Raw genomic sequence first — 21,012 nt, forward strand, 5'->3', positions numbered from 1 at the left:
GCTGAGCCGGAAGCCGAAGCTTTCCATTTACTGGTCAGTCTACGTTCCAACCCTCACCTATGGTCACGATCTCTGGGTCGTGACCGAAAGAACGAGGTCTCGGATACAAGCGGCCGAAATGAGCTTCCTCCGCAGGGTGGCCGGGCTCACCCTTAGAGATAGGGTAAGGAGCTCGGACATAAGGAGGGAGCTTGGAGTCGAGCCGCTGCTCCTTCGTGTCGAAAGGAGTCAGCTGAGGTGGTTCGGGCATCTAGTCAGGATGCCTCCTGGACGCCTCCCATTAGAGGTTTTCCAGGCACGCCCAACTGGTAGGAGACCCCGGGGAAGACCGAGGACACGCTGGAGGGATTATATCTCCTGGCTGGCCTTGGAACGCCTCGGGATCCCCCAGAATGAGCTGGAAAGTGTTGCGGGTGAGAGGGAAGCCTGGGTCGGCCTGCTGAACCTGCTGCCACCGCGACCCGACCCCGGATAAGTAGCTGATAATGGATGGATGGATGGACATGTAATCATAATCCCCCCCCCAACATTTAAATACAAAACTTAGATTCAATAAAGTAAATCGAAATCTAATCAAAATGTTAAAAAAAATCATCAGTTGAAATCAATACATTTTCCAAACATATGCAAAAGACACAGAAGAACAGATTTTTACAATATATTTAATTCGATTTTTTTCTTACAAAACAATTCCCTCATAAACCAGAACACACAAAAATGCATAAAGAAAACTGTACAGTCAGTTGTGTCATGTCTGAACGTGTTCTAAACATGAACAATGTTATCTACAACAATGGTTACTATCGATGTCTAGCACACCAAAGCGGGTTCGGCTCTGCGGCCCCACGACATGACGCCTTCAAGGGAGAGGTACGTAAAGAGTCATGTGACACGGAATGGTAAGACCCAAACAAAACAACGCGAGCTAGCCGATAACGCGGTCGTATTTGCTCTCGCTCTCCTTGGCTCTAGTGGTGATGTCATACCTTTAAAAGATCAGCTGACAGACGTGACGATGAGAGGAGGGCGGGACGTGACTTTGTGAGAGATCACAGAGGGGTCTATGACATCATGTAGGTCTATGTTCATTACATGCATGTCTCAGAGTGGTCAATACTGTACGGGACTCGGTTAGAGCCACCAGGTGGGCGGGCGGGGCCTTTTTGATGGGATAGTGACTTTAGGAAGCGTCAGAGCTCGACATGTTTTAACAATAAGATTATTTTTTTCTTTTTCTTTCATTGATACAGTGAGAAAACTGGGCTACCAATTTGACAAATTTCCATTCAACAAACATAACTGCATGTCAGTTTAGTATACTTCTCTCCTCAGTGCAACAGTGGTCCACCATTACGTCATTGCCTTAAAAAAAAGACCAACAGACAGGCTTTTTTTCGTGCCAGAATGTCATTTTCATGGCAGATTAGCAGCAAATTACCTAAATCACAAACAAGAACGACCAGTTTGCTTCAATATGCCGACTTTCATCTTTTCTCACGCAGCTTGGTTTCTACCCTACACATTGCATCGTATTGGGGGCGGGGTTACGGGCACAACTACCAATTAGTGATGATTAATAATAAAATTTCGGTTGCGAACAATCAACATGAGCAGATATGCTCCATTCACAAGACTCCAGCTGGACTTCGAGTGGTACACTTTTACTCAAAGGACTTTTTGTAAACAATAAAGTCAGAGTTTGTGGTCTGAGGGTGTTTGTTAGAGATGAGTATAATTTATTCTCCCTCCTTTTGAACAAGTGTGGCGTGCTGAAAAAAGGTCAACAAATGCTAAATCCTTCAGGCTGTGAGTATTTGTACAGTGATTACATATTGTGTGCAAGAGAGCGTTTTCTTTTTCCATGCAGTAATAGTGATGTTTCCAAAGTCCACTATTTTGTATTAGATTAAATTCAACAGTGAGTTGATGTTGTTTTTTGTTGTTTGGTCTACTTTTTATTTTTATTTTAGCTCGATTGGTGCTGGCTACAAAAGCTCAGTTAAAAAATACATTTATGGGCCGATTCCAGAAATACAATGTGGGAAGTTGATAGTTTTCTAATTTCAAAATTAGGAGGAAACCTTGTATAGATAATAATACTTTAAATACTTATTTAGGGAGAGTACATATGTTGCTTTTAATGGGAATCGACTTACTGAAAAATTGCTCCTGATTTATTTCATACGTCTATGCCAGAAGTTGAAGGACATTGAGGACATTTATATTTTAGCTGTAGATGGAGGCTTGGAGGCTCAGAGCCGGTTTGCTTTGCGGTAAAAAAATGTAATAAAAAAAAACCCATTACCCTGAGACTGGCACCCATTTCAGTCCAACGTCTACGAGCCATCGAGTGTAAACAAAGTCTTCACGTGGAGACTCGGCTGCTGTCGAGAGGCAGAGATGTTTATTAAGAGATGGCCATAATTTCTGATAACATTATTACATCTGCAGAAAAGCAGCGTCGGTGTTTGCTAATAGATCGTCATTATGAAGATAAGGGCAAACGGCTAAACGCAAATTACACAGAAGACGACTCAACCACAGAGAGAACCGATCTACCTATATCTACCTATCCGCTATTTAGAATGAAGAGTTACTGGTGTTTATTCTGCCTCCAGACGGATCTTCTTCTTTTTTTTACAAAGAAACCTGTACAAATTGTACTAATTTTAGTAATTTAACAATCAATAAGTATTCCTTGAAACGGAAAAGAATGTTTAAAACAGAACGAAAAGCTAATGTCTCTAGTTTTGAAAACAGGCTAATTGGTTTTGAGATCCTCTATTTCTGTGCCAGTCCTCTAAAAGCTGAATAACGAACACGTGGCACAGTCCACCTGCCGTGGGGTTGAGTGCCGCTGCACGGCTCTCTGGGAGGAAGAGTAAATGCTCACAGCCGGTCAGATAGCGGCGGTTGATGCCACTCTGGCACCGCCTCAGCATGTGGGGGTCGGCGTAAACCGGAGTCATTTCCCTGAGGGAGTTTGCTCAGTGGCCTTTTTTCCGGCTTCGCAGCACAGAGTTGCTGCAGGTGTACAGAAGGCGGGAGAGACAGATTGCACCGTTGCAAGAGACCACAAGACGTACCGTTCATTTTCTAGTCGGGGCTTTTAACCGCTGACGACGGCTAATGGGCCGATGGAGCTCTTTGGATAGACGATGTGAAGAGAGGGTGTTACACGTGTGCATAAAGCCAACTTATGCCAGCACGAGGAGGATGAAAGCTCTCAGAAGGTGGAAACGGCACAAGACCATGACAGAGGCGAATACACGGACGGCCTGGTAGCGTTTAAAAGGACTCAGAACACACACACAGACACACACTAGAGGCGGACGGACGGACAGTTTGTGTTGATTATATGTAGCACTGGTGAAGACGACAAACATCGTTGAGATAAACCCAAAAAATCGTAAAAGCTTTTTACTCTAAAAAAAGTGAGCATTGTGCATAGTTCATAGTTCGTTAATAACCCCTCTGCAGGTACCTATTTGCTGTGATAACATGGAAGGAAGTGCAATAATGTACAATTCTGTATAGTCGAGTGCATGTAGATCACTGTTGCACTGAACGCATTGACACTTTCTCCCAATCCAAATATCACAACAGGGTTTCTTAATGTTTTCTCAATTACTCTATTTTTAAGTGTACTTTTGTTACAATAAACCCAGGCGTGTTTCCCTCTCGCTCAGTCCCAGGTTTGTGTCCACAACGTATGTTCATATAAATCTTATAATAGATAATTTGGCCTGATCTTTCCTTTGATTTAATTTTTTTTATTTACCATTTATGTTTGCCCTTCATTCTACGTCTCTGGCTTTCTTTTTTTTCTTCCTTTTTTTCTTTTGGACTCATACCTCGCCGACCCAGACGACTGTGTTCCCTCTCTTGATGTCTGACACCTCGCAGTGTGGCGTTCTCTGTTTGCCGTCCAAGACAAAGATGGACTCGGCCGACGGCGTCACCAGGTACTGTCCGAACAACCCGCTGGAGACCACCACTCGGTTGGGGCCTCCCCAGGGCCAGGCTCGGGGGTCCAGCGGCTCCTTGAGGCTCCGGAGAACCTCAGTGCGGCCCGAGGAAAGATCGGCGAATAGCAGGTCCGTGCCTGAGCCCGAGGTGGCGACCACAGTGTGCTGGTTGGACTCCGTGAAGGACGGCTGGAAAGCCAGATCGGAGACGGCGACGGGCTGGTACAGCTCCTGGTTCAGACCCAGCTCGCCCTGGAACGACACCGTCTGCACCATCAGCCTCGAGCCCTCTGGGTCGGGCGTTACGATGTAGCGGCCGTCCGGCGACACGAACGGCTGTCCCGTGATGTTCCGGTTGGGGCCGGTCACCGTGTCCGTCACGCTGTCGATGAGCAGCTGGGGCGGGGCGAGCAAGCGGCTCTTGCTCTGGCACTGCACGAAGTAGAAGCCGCTCAGGTGCGTGTAGGCCATGCTGACCGGCACGCAGCTGAAGTTCCTCAGGCTGATGGTCTTCACGCGGTGGAAGGTCTCCAGGTCAATCTTGTGCACCGCAGGTTCGTTTTTGAGGAAGACAAAGGCAAACCTAAACCGACAAAGTTCAGAAGAAAGGTTAATAGCCCTTCTAGATTTGTAGGGGATATATATAGATTGATGCAGAGTCATTAAATGGATTCTCATCAGGATTCTCATTTGTTCTTTTCTCCTCCACTTCAGAAGGACAGCCATGACGACCGAGCAACGAGGTTGCCCGTGTTTTAAGGTCGGAGGTGGCTGTGTGTGTGCGTGTGTGCGTGTGTGTGTGTGTGTGTGTGTGTGTGTGTACTGTCTTACCTCACGTGGGTGATGATGAGGTTGGTTGGAGGGATGAAGAAGTTGCTGACCCTCTGGAAAGTTGTGCGGATGGTGTGATGCACTTCTCCCACGCTGGCTTGAGGGATCACCTGTGGACAATGAGAAGTACGGCGTGAATACTAAATACATAAAAAAATAAAACATTATTATTATTATTCGATAATCAAAGTGACGTTTTCCATTCTGTCGACAGCAGAGAATGTAAAAACATTTCCACCAAAGACGTCTTGAAAAAATTGTGTTAAAGCACTTAGTTTGGACCAAAGATATGTACTATCCCAATACTGCGGAATATTATATTATTATATTATATATAAGGACAGAACAAATAATCACTGAAGGGAAAAACCCAATAAATGAGACATACTTTCTGTACATTTTTTAACTGTTATTAAATAAGTAAATGAGTTTTAGTGTCGGCTTCGTCATCGGACTGGACCGAAATGTCGTTTTTCAATATTTAAAGCTTTGATTGAGGTTTTCCAATGAAGCTGCATATTGTATGATGTCATAATGGGGGAAAATATGATTTCTGTTATTGTGGTTATGATAACTGTACAGGTGCGTGCCGATTTTTTAACCAGCAATTATGGACTGAAGCAAGAGATGTTGTTAATGTTGTGAATTTGGAAAATTCTCTTCTTATTAATACATTTGGACTAATGAATGATCCGATTGGATGTCACGTTTATGTTTCAGCTGTTTTTAATTGTTTAACTAATTAAGGATTAATACTTCTTTAAACCCTCAAATTTAAACACCAGTATCAACCTGATTGTCTTGCTCTTATTGTTGCGATGGTTAAACCCTTTTCTGCCTCATCAGAATAAAGGCTCATATCTCTGGTTCAGGTGACAGGCCCGTATATCCTGGAGGAGATAAACATCTGCAGTATGCGACGTGGCCCCGGCTCGCTCCTCTGATAAAGCATCTCATTCAGAAGATGGTTGTCTTAGAAGCTGCCGCCACAATAAAAGCCCCATCTCTCATGTCACACAGCTGGCACTGAATCAGCATGTTTGTAGAGCGCGAGGCTGGGGAGGCATGGACTCCTCTGACGGGCCCCTGGTGATGCACCGCCTCGCCCGTGACACACGCTTCATCATGCACGCCTCAGCGGTCGGGTCACCGTCAAGGACAAGCGGGTTGTTTATGGGGCCGACACGTATGGGACGGCATTTATTAAAAGCCTCCAGTCGACCGACACAGTAAAAACTGATCGTTTCCCTTTTTGATTTGACAAACTTTACATATTCTCCGAAAAATAAAACCTCTGCAAATGTTGCTGGAGAGCGTGTAGAATATTGTTTTAAAACAGAGGACTGAGCGTAAAAATAAATCTATTCTGATTCACTATGGCAGTCCAATTGCACCAGTAAAAGAAAAAGATTATGAGATAAAAAAAAAGGCATAATTATGAGATAGAATGTTCTAATTATGAGGTAGAATGTCGAAATTCTGAGATAGAAAGTTATAATTATGAGATAGAAAGTCTAAATTACGAGATAAGAAAGTCTAAATTACAAGATAAGAAAGTCGAAATGATGAGATAGAAAGTCGAAATGATGAGATAGAAAGTCGAAATTATGAGATAAGATGAATCTAAATTTCAAATAATCTAAATTTTCTTTAAAAAAGCCAGCGCCACTGAAGCGCATGTGCACTTTCTATCTCATAAAACATCAGCCCAAGTTGCAGAGCTCTTCTCCATCATCCCCACAATCTCATCAATTTTTAACCAATCAGATCCTGCCGGTTTCTCACCGCTTGAGAGACATGAAAAATAATCCTCATTAAAAATGACTACAGTTGCTGAATACAATGACGGGCGTTAATGAGGTTAAGCGTGGCAACGCTTGTGTATTATTGGGCTCCGGGGGGCTGCAGGTACTCTTCACGCCACCAGCTCCTCTTCGTCGTCTGGTTTCATGTTCACCCGCTGATACCTGAGGGCCGTTGGTTCTAACCCGGCAGCTTTTGGCTTTCACAACAACAGTCACTCTGCAGACACTATCCAACTAGAGCAGTGGTTCTCAACTGGTCTGGCTCCGGGATCCACCATCACCCCTGAATGACAAGTCGCGACCCAAATCGAGGAACATTCTTAACTTCTCAAATTTATTGAATGAAAAGATCGTGCAGTTTTAACCTGAGATAGTACAGAATATGTATGCCAACACAAAAACGAGTTTAATGATAAACCAAAACGAGCAGCTGGTGGCGATGCTAGAGAGGGAACTATTCCCTTTCACACTCAATTAGCTGCATTTGAATTAAAAAACAAAAAGTGTATCTTCAGGACACAAGGTATTACAACATACATAACAATTCAGAATCTTCAGCCATTTTTTTTACAGACTCTACAGCTTTCATGCACAAACAAAAAAGTTCAAAGCAGTTTCAAAAAGGCTCAAATGACCTAACTATAACTGAGAATACACACTCACTGAATCTATGACAAGACAGTGACTTTGAGTGTTTGAGGAGCAGCTTTTCCACAAATTCAAAATAAACAAAAAGTGCAATTCAAAAGGATTCATATGTACAAAATGAACTTTTCTTGTGATTACCTCATCAGTAGGTAAATACTGAAAAATATTGTGCTTTACAGAAAATTAAGCAGCACTCAATTCACCTCACGTCCCCCAAGTTTTTCCCTGTCATGCAGGCAGCGTCATCAGTAGTGAATTTTATATTAAGTAGGCTGTTTAATTTAATTATCCCAAAAATCCAGAGTCTCCCCCATATCAGGATGGTTTGACCCAACCTGGCACACACTGCTGAAAACATGGAGGGACAAGTGCAAAACAAGTTGAAACCGTAGCCGGCAAAAAAAACGACTCTCCGCTGCATAAAAAAGTCCCTTAAAAAAAACGCAAAGGCCTGTGACCCACTGAAAACGGGGTGGGTCGTGACCCACCAGTTGAGAATCACTGAACTAGAGAATGCCCTCCTCAAATGCTCCAGCGCATATATATATATGTGTGTGTTATTAAGTAAGTTTAATAAATCTTCCGAGGCATAGCCCTAACCCTATACTATCAGAATTACTCCCTGTGCGGCTCCAGGGGGAGCAATAAAGCTCGTGATGGATTCCCCGGAAGACTCAAAGGCTTGTTGCTCGAGATCGCTGCAGAACTTTGCAACTAAAATTAATACTTTGTTTTGTTTTATTCCCCGAGGCGTAAATCATATAGTTATAGATGCATGAATAACAAAGATAGAAAGAGACAGATGTTTGCTGAAATGCACATCAGATATGTGTGTGTAATACTCTCACATTAAATGTCTCCAATGTCGGCAGATTCACATTCATGTTCACTTATTCTTTCATAAGATATTTTTATTGATAAGAGCTACGTTTTAAAATGTTGCTTTTTGGTATGTTGGTCTTTTATTGGTACAACAAATGCAGCAAAAGTTTCAGATAGTTACATGGTGTGAGTCCATTATTTAAATAGTACTCTATTATTAGACAGTTCTAGGGAGATATTTGAACAGTTTGGCTTCTTTTGTTGAAGGTTTTTGTAGAAAACAAAAAAGTGTATTATTCCTCAAAGTTAACAAAAATAACTGTTTGGGCGTATTCAGGTATTGTAGCTCCGCCCATATGAAATATAATCAGATGACCACCTGACCTTCTTGCAATAACCACAATGTGGTGCTTATGAAATTGTAATTGTTGTATTTTAAATATTTGCCGCTTTGCAAACCAGAGTGAAAAAAGTGGTTCACACTAAAGAGTGATAAGACAAAACATGAGGAAAGGCAAATAATCCAAATACTTCCCCCCTCCCCCCCAAACATATTAAGAGATTTAAAAACAGAGGCTATTTCCCGCCTGAATGGAATACGTGTCGTTTCCTGAGACAACTTCTTATTGTAATAATAATTTAGTTCATAATAATAATCGGCGTTTGAACACATATTTGGCAAACCTAATTGGTTAATGCGAGTTAAATGTCTTCTTGGCAGGGAGATGTGCCGCCTGACGGAGATCCCACGTTCCCCTCCGCCTGGCAAAAATCCTCCATTTGTCTTCTCTAATGGGATTGACAATCACACTCTGATGTGTACACAGAGATATTGAGATATTGAGCCATCCTAAAAACTTGGCTGCTTAAAAAGTACCACACACACACACACACACACATTGACGCACAAGCACAGCCCAACAGGTCAGTCCCTTCCAGTCCACCCGGTAATGACATCATCAACCGTTTATTTGTAGTGTGATCCACGTGGCCTCCAGTCCCATTATGCAGTTTCCTCTGCAATTGCATTTTTTAGTGATTCATACGCGAGCACACACACACACACACACGCACACACACACACACACACACACACACACACACACACACACACACACACACACACACACACACACACACATATATACACTGTATATACACACACACACACACACACACACACACACACACATACACACACACACATATACACTGTATATACACACACACACACACACACACACACACACACACACACACACATTCTCTAATTATGCATTACTCCTGAAGAAGTGCAGGAAGTGTGGTGGGAAATGAGTATAATGGAAAAAAGCAAAAGAACACACAAAATTGTGTTTTTCCCCCCGCAGTTCAGGCGACGGCCACCAACGTTATGCAAAGCTCCTCTCCCTTCTCTGATTGTTTTCAAATTATAGGACGAGAAAATTGTTTTGTCTGTGATGAAAAACATATTTTCATAGAATTTTCTGCTTCATTTATGATTATAACCTCTGAGAGAAACAACTCCAACACAAACACTATGGAGTAATGTAATAAGCACCTTAAACAGACATACACACACACGCACACACACGGCTTTAGAACTTCTTCTTTTTGAAAGTTTCTTTTAAGAAATAGTTTAAAATATAATCACAAATAATGTGTAATTTAGGGACTATTTGACAAACAACAGCGCCATTAACCGCTACACAACCACTGATTAACATTTTAATTGAATACAAATATCTACATGAAACGACTGGTGGTCAAAAGCAACAATGCAAACAGCACCGGTTTAAAAGAAAGAAAGAAAGAAGAATTTATGTATTCAGGGGATTTTCTGAATATAAAATAAATCGTTTCACTGCAAAGATCCTCTGAAGAGTCGTACATACATCCGAGTGTGTATCGTATCCTCAGCAGTCCCCTGAACACAACAGAACACAACACCTCACATGATTAGGATGGGATCCGACCCTCCGATGGGACGAAGCGGCACGATAAACATGTTTGTGCCTATTACTGAGATTACAATGGGATCCCTTGGTGGCTCTGCCAGTGTCCTTCACTGTTTCGTACACACACACACACACACACACACACACACACACACACACACACACACACACACACACACACACATATAAATACTGGCCCCATAAAAACAGCACACCTCTCCACCGATCCCCCTGAGGTGGATTAAACACAACCACACCTGTGATCATTTCTCATCTGTGAAGCCTCCAACACCAGCGGTCCAAAGAGACGCCGGGCACACACCGACCGCACCGCCGGCGCAGCTGTAAATTGCAGTTTTTTTTCTTCTTTTTTTCAGCTTGGTAAATGTTCCAAACCCTCGGAAGCAGCCGTGCAGATACTTATCGCGCAAACAGGAAGCGCAGGAGCTCAATTAGTCAGCGGCTCTGGGTTCCTGCCCCCGCCTGCTGGACCGTCTACAGTTTATATAGATTATATTCTCCCCGTAAAACAATCACTCATCGGAGTTCACGAATGCAAACACAGGACGAGTTGTGTAGGCATTTGGTAGTGATAAGAGGATAATAAAGAAGAGACATTTATACTTTTAGAGCTGCACTCGGCTGGATTTTAAGTAAATAATCACTGGCCAGATGGAACAAAACGAGGCTGCAATAGAGACAACATCCATCGTGTCTCCTGAACAGTATGAGTTCTCTCTCCGGCTTCATGGAGAGGTATTTGACTGTTGTTGCCTGAGAGCTCTGTAAGCTCACCTGGAGAGTCGGGTGTGTTCTGTCCATGTCGCCCCACGTCAGCACCCAGACCTGATCATGTGACTTGTCGTAGAGCATCTTGACTGGAAAGGGATCCGTTGTTACGGCCTAGAAGAGATGGAGAGAGTGAGGATAAGATTAAACCAGTTGCTCTTGAGCCAAAATTAAATCAAATTCTCGCGCTAAAAAGGTGCCAAACGTCCCCATCAGTTGCACATTTTACCCTGAACAGTCATTAACATACTAAGGACATGTTTAGTAATGAAGCATCACTGAAACCCTTTCCTTCTGGGTTCATAAAATATATATATATATATATATATATATATATATATATTCTAATGGTAATTTAAACTTTTTACCTTCTCTGTGCGGGCCTAAATACAACACCAGTATTGCAAACCTGACAAAAACCAGTAAGATCCTGAATGTTTTACTCGCAAATATAAAAGAAACATCTACATTTGATATTTTAGAAACGGGATGATTTGAAGCGAACCATTAAAGGGATGGCAGCAAAAAACTGGATGTCGTTGGATGCAAAAGATTAGATTAGATTTATAAGAACTGGAAACGTGTAGAGGAGCAAATTTACAGGAGCCAGTTTACAGAAATACATTTTCAAAATCAAATTAAAATCAATTGGAAATGGATCTGCTAGTAGTGTCTAGCTAGTTGTCATGATGTAAACGTGTAAACGAAATTAAGAGGAAGCTGCAACAGCGTGCATGTTGCACATATAAGGGAAACAAATCCAAGCACGCCACCCAAACATTAAACATACTCAAAGGGAATGCATCTCCACAGTGATGGAGCTCTGTTACTGCGTTCCTGCATGAGCTTTTTAGTGAAGACATCGGACACATTTCGGGGGAGAGAACAGAAGGAATACAGCATAACTTGCAGAAGCCGTGAAAAGGGGAAGAAGTAGATGTGTGTGCGTGTGTGTGTGTGTGTGTGTGTACAACCTTAGGGCTGCTGCAATGTCAACAACCAGGAATAACACAATCCATTACGCTGCTTTTGGCCGGCTGGACGGGAGCTGCTGACACGCCCGCCAGCGGAGCGAGTTGCGAGCTCTGTGTTCAGTAATGGGAGGTCCAGCCAAGTGTCAACTCAGCGGGTGTGTATAGAGTGTGTGTGTGTGTGTGTATGTGTGAACTTGCTTTGCGTTAAGCTCTCTGCATGATGGGAGCAGAGGTAATGCCGAGGCGAGGCCTCGATGCAGCGGACTGGGACGCAATGGACTGGAGTTAACCCTTTAAAACCTTTAAAAAAGGGACTAGATGTCTTACATATTGTTATTCTCAGAATAAGACGCGTTACTCAGATGCCATTTATTATTAGGAGACGTCAACACCTGGAGGTCGCCTATTCTTCTGGTTTACAGAGTTAGCCGGATAATTTTCAGGATAAGATGACGCAGATCAGGCTTTTCGCTTCCTCAAAGCAAGTTTAGAAAAATCACCATAGCAACACATCCACCAAAACTGTTAACCTGCTCCAGCGCAGGCTAACTGAAATTCACTGGATAAGCTGGCCACTCCAACCGGACAAAAATGTCAGCTCCCTTCCTCATTGATCAAGGAGCGTTATTAGTTATATTAGCGTTTCTTGTCATAGGGAGAGAGTTCTTCCAGATCGCCAAGATCCGTTCTCACATCATCATGACTTCCTGTACGAGCGCTATCGATTCTGCTGACAAGGAATCATTTACGAGACCTCCTTGAGTCGTACATTAAACACCACAGGCGCACCAGAGCATCGCTCGTCTCACATACTGTATGCAGGCTGGATCACAGAGTATCTCACAGACTTGATCACAGCCTTGAGCTTTTTTGCGACTGGTACTTGTTTGTACAGTGTCTGCGATGCAGAGAACATCGGGAAAGCCGCTGCATGGCATGTAATTATACACCATACATATCATTATTGTAGAAAATGATTATGGTACTGATCCGCCCATACACAGATTCAAACTCCTAGTTACATGGTAATCTACACATACATGTATATACACATATGATACATACGCGCATACAGTACATATATCCGTATATAAGTATATATAAATTTGTATACTACTGCCATCAGGCACATTTAAATGAATATAATCGGAGGCACTTAAAATTTGCCGATACATTTTCCCAACACATATTTTGCGATGCTTATGTGACTCTAGCCCGACCAGCGGAGGCGGTGGTATGCGGTGTTCACAAACAGGAAGTGTTGCGAATATTCGCACCATTAGACTTTGCCATGATTCTGGACTTAGTTAGCAAAACATTTATGAAACCAAAATGTTGCTCACATTATCTTATCTTATATCACAAATAGGTTCTGAGGTTTCCTGAAAATCACCTTGTTGATGGAGGTAGAAAAAACAAATACAATTTTATCGTTCAGGAAACCACTTTTTACTTCAAAGATTATTAAGTATTTAAAAAAATATATATATCTCAGCACAAATAAAACCTAGAAGACAACTAACTGCATGGCGCCTCCCACCGAGTGTGTTAACGTCTCCACATGAGCAGAGGTCTCTGCCATCTGGCTCTTTTTAATCAGCTGATGTGCCGTGTGCTCACCTAGCTCAGGTCTGACACATCAGAGCCAAGGTTAGACTCCCTTGTGCTAAAAAATATAACAAAGGTGCAATTTCCTCGCACGCAGCAGCATGACAGACACATGAAAACCTGTATTAGTGCGGCTTCTCCACATGTTTACGGCCTTCATCTGCTGTCTGCTGGAGAACATGAAGAGTAAGACGACTTTTCACGAGAGTGAGAAAAAGCATCTGAGCTGGGATCTAAATTTGTGCTTCTTTTTCCATGATGGAGCGACGACTCAGGAGTCATCTATTGTGGTGTTATTCCCTCCCCAATATCGAATTTTAAGTTTATGAGTAAAGACGATAAACTTGGGTGTTTTCTCACAAATAAACTGGTTTATTCTCATACTCCAGAAGGAAATTATTGCCTAAAAAATAAGCGATTTAGTGTTCGGACACATCCTACGTGACCTTCCTGGTCACCGTGTTTGGTCTCCTCTAAAAGGATAATTAATTTTGCTATTAAAAAATTAAAGCAATTGTTTATTTCCGTCAGTATATAAAGTGCATTCATTGTCTGCTGTCTTCTTTCTGGTTTTAAAGGCCATTGTTGAAAGGAAGCTACACATGTGCTTTGGAAAAAAAAAAGCTTTGAAATCACAGAGACCAGAAGAAAGGGGAAAGACAGCGAGGATGCATTAACCTGCTGCACCCAAAGGCCAGGGAGGGTGTCTGAGAAAGAGAGAGAGGGGGGAGGGCGAGAGAGCGACAGAGTGAAAAGCAGTTTCACAGTGTTGGATGGAAAGGCGAGAAAAAGGGCAGCTGGTGGGCAGCAATACCCGAAAGGTCGCGACCTGAACTTCAAATGTTGAAAAAAGAACCCACCTGTGTTCCTCCTTTCATTACATGACTGTGATAATGTGTATTGTTTTAGTTTTAACTGAAAAAAACAACCAATTTTCTCATTCTCTTTACTCAGACTCATACTTTCATCCCTCCTCCTCCTCCTCCTCTCCCGCCTCCTTCTTCTTGAGTCCTATTTCCTCCTCAGTATTAATGATGTTGACCCTGGAAAGAACACCTGAGGGATTCGGTCTCTAAACAGCCGTTACAGGCAAGATGAATGGCGCGGCAGCCGGCACCCACCTGGGCAATGTATTGTTTCCAGCGCTTGAGGTGCGTTTGATTTATTTCCCCTTGCATGTGGTCGCCTCACATCAGCGGCGTGTTCAGCAGCGTCGAGTCGAGTGTGCTTCATGTCGGCGACGCTGGTCGACATGAAGCCGAACGCCGGCCGCACGTATGTAAAGCCACGGGGCGCGTTCCAACGTTTTGAACGTGTCCAAATTATTCTCTTATTGGAAATAATACACAATATGCTCTTGTGAGTTAGGCCAGTATTATAGGATGATCGTTATGTAGAATAAAAGCTCAGTATCAGAGTGTTATTGTGTTCGAAGTCCCTCTGGATTCTTACTGTAGAACAACAAACTTGGATAAATAACATCGAAGAAACGTTCGTGCTTCTTTTTCAAACAAGGACGAAGTGATGCTTAAACATAATGGTTCCCACATAAGGAGTGTAAAACAGCAGAAAAGATCTACTGATGTTACCTTAAAAAAAGTAGCTCTCTAGCCAACTCTGTACATTTAAATTAAGGTGGAAACTGAAATGTTGAAAACATGTGCACTGTAAATGTACAAAGAAAATAAAATAAATAAATAATACAAAATAAATAATAAAACATTTAAAAAATAGAATTACTAAATAAAATAAACATTGTTTCCACGCAGACACCGCACAATACACTGTTTTCCCACAGGCTATCTGATAGATGAATAACTATTCGGCTCCACCCACCTGCACCACCTTCTGAGCTTGAATATCGACGACCAGCAGTCGGCTGAGGAGGGGCTGGGTCACGTAGATGTACTTATCCCGGATGTTGACTGCCGAGGACCACACGCAGTGCTGGGGCGAGACCCCCTCACCTTTAGGGCACATCTCCTCCTGGGGAGAAGCAGACAGAGAAGAGAGGATGATGGGAGGAGGAAGACGAGAACAGCAGAGGGAGGAAGGGGTTGCCAGGATGTCCTGGTGTGGATTTTATTTTGATGATACGATTATATCCCGGTATCAATTTACGCGATTTTTTTCAGTGCACATGGTCCACGTTGTAGCCCCATTTGATGTTTTAATAACCACAGGAAAACAGGTCATCTCATTGAACAGCAACTTAATAATTAAGCCTATTTTTGACATATCAGGGGGAGGGGTAAGATATGGAACTATTAGTTTTTTCAATTATTGATTGTGCAGTCCATAAAAAGATAAACACCAAGCGCCCAGAGTCCAAGGTGTGAATTTCTTGTTTTGTCAGCTGGAAAGCGAAAGATGAATGAGCTTCTCCACTAATTTAATCACTCAATGCAGCAGTAATGGTGATATATATATATATATATATATATATATATATATTGAAAAACTGTTCTTGCTAATGTGAAGCGAGGCAACTTTATATGTAAAGCACCTCCAAATAAAAAAGGTAGTTCAAAATGCTTTAAATGATACATAAGAGGCATTTAGACAATGTATAAAAGAAACACAAGACAATATAAAGACAAATGCAAAAATAGGATTTAAAAAGAGCAAAGTAGAATAAGAGATACAAATAAGATGGAATAGATCAAAACAAGTCAAGCAGGAGAATTACAATCACAGTACAGTTGTAAATAAATAGCCCCAAATAGTGTAATAAAAGGTTTTAAGCCTAAGGAATGAACTATTAAAAACGACAACATTGATTTCAATGCCTCACCAAAGGTGCACACTGATGTCTTTACACAGCACGCTTCATTCCAATAACACTTTTATGATTGATGCAACTAAAATCAGCCAAAATGTTTCCACTCTTAAGTTAGAATCGGATCTTAAACTTCACAAGTTCATAAACGTCGACCGACTCGAGCAGCATATTTATTTATGCACGCACGCACGCAGGCATGCATGCACGCATGCACAAAGAAAGGTTACGTTTCAAGAGTTTCCACCCCTCCAAAGTGGAGAAAGTGCTGTTTACAGCAGGTACCGGCTAACACGTACCTTATTGGGTTTGTATTGATCTCCAATACAGTTACTGGGTCCTGTAGAACCCAAATCCCTCAGAGAAACAAGGAACCTTTACCATTTAAAGCCCATTGCTCCGTGAGAGGGATGTTCTCCAGTGGATTAAAAACCTCAGGGTCTACTTGCCGTCTATCGGTGCAACCTGGTGACTAATGGACAAGAGTAATCCCATTACTTTAGCGAGGTGAGGAGGGGGAAGGACGGCCTTTTCCTTCCACACGGAATAACAGAAAAGAATAAAAGGAGCTGGAGAGCAAAGCTTGACACGCTCACTGGTTTATTCCCCGTGTTCAGGGAACGCCAGTGAGCTGAACTGGGACCTTGAGAGTTTGATGGATTACGGGCGGCAATATGTGGATGAAGATCTCTTTAGTTGACCAGCCGTTCTTTATGCTTTTTTCTTCATGCAGAGAGAAGACATTTCAGGACACTTATGAACACATCTCTGATAAACACGAGAGTTAAAGTGATGCTTTTTGTCACAGTAATGGGCTGTTTCCTGTTTTATTTTGAAGTCCTTGTCTCTTGTCCTCGGTGTCCCCGCAATTCCTGCCCCTGTGATTGTCTGCCTTGTCCCTGATTGTTTCCTCCTGTGTCTAATCACCTGCACCTTCCCTGTGTTAAACCCTGTTTGTGTCCTGTGTGTTTGCCTGTTTAGATCCCTGTAACTCTGCGTTTGAGCCGGTGTTTTTGGAAGCCTTGTCTTGTTTTTGATAAATACATTTACTTTACACCGTTGTTGGCATTTGGCTCCTCAATCTGTAGCCAACCTTTGACACTTTTGCATGAAACATAGTTTAAGAAATCATTGCGCTTAGGTTAAAATGATGCGCCTGATTTAAGCTTTTATCAGTAAATTTACAATAGTTTACTGATAAAAGCTGTTTTTACACCTCTGAGGATTTTTACAAAAGAGGCTGACTGGTTTTTAGATGCTTTTAGAAACAGGAGCTCTTAACAAAATCTTCATTTGAGTAAATATTTTGGCAGCCAAATCAAACAGTTTACAGAATATTCAACTTGTATTTTTTCATAATGCATCAATACTTGACTTCTCTCTTTACATGGCTCGTACAAAGGCGATAAAGTAGTCCGTGAATATGAGATATGAGTTTACGGATACAGCTCCTCCTTGGTTCATGGCTCATGCTGGTTACAAAAGCCTCTGGATGACGCTGGCTGTCTTCTTGATTTTTTACGGCTCATTTTATTTGGACGTCCTCTTGCGTCTCGGAGAATAGCCAGAGGCTCACACTGCGGCGCCGAGCACGAGTATCATATATGGGATACCTCGTGCAGCGGTGAGCCGCTGCGTTCAGGGCGAGCAGCTTTTCGTGCACGCCGGACAGACACAATATATTGTGGTGGATTGTGCAACCAAGTCATTTCTTTTTGGCTTTGGACGTTTGTTTGCTAGATATATTTATTAGGGCGTGACTCAATAGTTTCATATCTGTTTGGCCCAACACAAGTCCATGGCTGGATAAAAAAAATGATTGAGGACTGAGGAGTCTGATGAGGAGGAGAAGTTGCTGTGTGTAGAATACATAAGGTGGTTGTTGTTGTTTTGAGCAAGAAAGCTTGTCCCTTGCAGAGCTCGTTTGGAAGACGGTACCACAACGTAATTGGGACCAATTACTGCATGGGGAGTGAGATGCTGGTGTGTCCTGGTGTGTCATGATTGTTTGAGTGCTTTTCTTAATGTAAGAACTAAGTGACATCTTTCTGCCTCGCACATGATTTGATTTTGAAAGTCAGCAGCTCAGCAGTTACACATGCTAAAATCTATTTAGTAATCTATGGGGGGACTTTGAGACTAACATATAGGCTACTCAAGTCATTACCTGACATTACTACTTCTAATCTACTTTAATCCTGTTGAATCTACTCCACCATTACATCTTGAAAATAAAAAATAAAATGCCAATGTGCACTTACATAGGTAGCAACAATCCTCTCTGTCCGCTTCATGTGTCTGCGTATCTCACACTCGCTGGGCTGCAGGACGGTGATGCCCTCATCGGAGAACACGTAGAACATGTTCCCCACGCTCAGCCCTGCAGGAGGAGACAGGTGGATATGAAAATGTTTACAAATGTGAAGAAAAAAAGGGTAACAAATGCAAATTAAAAACAGCTGAAAATCCCGCTCTCATCTTATCTGACATCTGTGATGGACATTTCAACAACCTCCCCCCCTGCTGGAGGACATGCAGCGAGGACCCTGTTAGCATGCTATCGCGTTAGCAGGGATGGGCTGCCAGCCATCACAAAAGGCCTCGTCAGCAACACATCAGCAACACGCTGGAGAGGCAGACGTCGAGTTAAAGGCCTCCGAGAGGAAAACAATTCACATCTCGTTCTGTAAACGGACAAAGAGTTGGCGGGGATCAAAGTCTTTACAGCTGAAACATGAGCAGAGATGATAAGCAGAAGCTCGTTAGCATGCCTGCGGCACGCGTGGACTGAAACTATGATGATGATTGATTGGTCGGCCTGTGAAAACATATTTTTGCACAATAATACTGCGAGATTGACATACTACACCGGAGAAACGCAAAATCTATATGTATATATATATATATATATATATATATATATAAAATCATGCGATGCGTGTATGAATACAGACACAAGGTCACGCATACACACACAATGAAGGAACTCACAGTTCTAAACCACAGCGTTTGCTTTTGGCTCCGCTGTAAAGCCGCTGCAGTGGGTGCTCTTAATGATGTGGAAATAATACATATATATATATATATATATATAGAATAAAGACAGATAAAAAACCACAAGGTTGTTTACTCGCAACATGCACAACATTCCTCGGTAGCGGATGCTTCCTCCCCAGGTGATCTGAGGAACAGATTAGACAGCAGAAAGGATGAAACTCCTCGAGCCGTGCACGGAGCAGGGCGATCTGGTCTTGAAGTAACGTTTTTGCTGGAGAGAAAACCACTTTGTGTTCCTTCTGCAAACGTCTCGGAAAGTGTCGGTATCAAGCTGCTGGGCCCCGAAGAGCCACAAAAACATGCCCACCCTTATTCTCCTGCTCTACCTGAGTACAAAAGCCTTTTGAGAAGTGCAATATATTACCTTCTTCTCTCCACAGAATGTTTGCAACTGCAGATTCAGCCATCAAGGAATGAAAAGGGAAAAGGAGGGAGAGAGAAAGAGAGGAGAACATGAAATCACCTTGGGGGAAACAAAAAGATTTCTCTCAGACGAATCATATCTGACGGCTACAAAATGTTCTTCGCTGCGTTTGACGAGATCACATTTCTTCCTAAATCACTCAGAAGTTATCGATGATTCTGTTTTTCTTCGTCTTGCCTGGATCAGCTCTTTTGTAGGTGGTCGATGGCGAACTTTTGACGATGATGCAATCGAGCGAAAGTCACCCAAAAAAATATCAAAGACACATAAAATATGTGATTTGAGTGCCTGTCCTTGAATTATGGGATCAAATGAGAAACTAATGATGCGTGACTCACCCACATCTGGTGGGTTTGCGTAATATCAAGCTGATACCGTGGAGTTATTAACAGAGGGTCATACCTCCTTGTAGACTACATCACTTAAATGCTACATTGCATTATGTCCAGTAGGATTCACGGCAACGTAATTTTTCTGTTTCTGATTAAAAAGTTGAAATGTGGCGATGGCTTACGTGTCTTCTTGGCCGAGTCTTCCACAAACAGGGAAGAGATGTCCTCGTCCACGCCCACCTCGTTCTTGGCAATGCACGTGTAGGCGCCGGTGTCCTCGTACCGGACGCTGCCGATCAGGAGCTCGCTGCTGTTCGCTACGAGAAGAGAGGAAACACAAAGGAGGTTGTTGCTACTTGATTTTAAAGTTTTACAGGGTTAATTTCTTATGCATTTGGAAAAAATGCATGCAGGTGAGATTAATTATTAGCCTTTGATGATCCTTTTTAATTTTTTTGGGGGAGTTTTTCCTGATCCGATGTGAGGTCCTGGGACAGGGATGTCGTATAAAAAAAATAAAAACAACAAAATAAACTGAATTGAATTAATGGACAATAAACATTTGGATAAGACTAACTGTCTTTTACAAGAAGAAATGTAAAAACTAAAAATAATAAAAAATAATTCTGGATTTAGAGTTGTAGTTCGTTTTATCCATTTTTATATATATATATATATATATATATGTATATATATATATATAAATGAAATTTAGCCAATTTGCTTTGTATCACTACAACACGGCCGTCCCTCCACCACTGCACCGATCGGTTATGTTTTTGTGTTATTGTGTGTTTTAAAGGATTATTTGACAAAAGCAAACCTCTCGATGGAGGCAGCGGGCGACCAGGAACGTCCGTGTTATGTGAGGCAGAAATGACTGTTATTGTCAGTGGAGTGTTGCATCTTTAAAGAGAGCAGCTGGCTGTCTGACAGCTGTGTTTTGTTGCTACACTCCACTTAAAAAAACACTCTGAATTACCCTTTCAGTTATTCTATTTTTTTTATTAATGGAAA

The 21,012-nt window shown here is 42.3% G+C and overlaps 1 protein-coding gene across 1 annotated transcript in view; it reads right to left on the bottom strand.

Moving 5' to 3' along the window:
* Positions 1–3,651: 3,651 nt before the first annotated feature.
* The window catches only part of fstl4 (follistatin-like 4), a gene marked incomplete at its 5' end in the record, with an annotated part of 204,905 nt that continues 187,544 nt past the window's right edge, over positions 3,652–21,012 (bottom strand). The window contains 7 exons of the mRNA XM_079214541.1: positions 3,652–4,551; positions 4,800–4,909; positions 10,828–10,935; positions 15,240–15,389; positions 18,444–18,562; positions 19,604–19,630; positions 20,178–20,312. Coding sequence (XP_079070667.1) covers positions 3,849–4,551; positions 4,800–4,909; positions 10,828–10,935; positions 15,240–15,389; positions 18,444–18,562; positions 19,604–19,630; positions 20,178–20,312 — 1,352 coding nt within the window. The 3' untranslated portion in view covers positions 3,652–3,848. The remainder of the gene's footprint in view (positions 4,552–4,799; positions 4,910–10,827; positions 10,936–15,239; positions 15,390–18,443; positions 18,563–19,603; positions 19,631–20,177; positions 20,313–21,012) is intronic.

This window comes from Taurulus bubalis (genome assembly GCF_910589615.1).
Source record: "Taurulus bubalis genome assembly, chromosome: 2".
NCBI lineage: Eukaryota > Metazoa > Chordata > Actinopteri > Perciformes > Cottidae > Taurulus > Taurulus bubalis.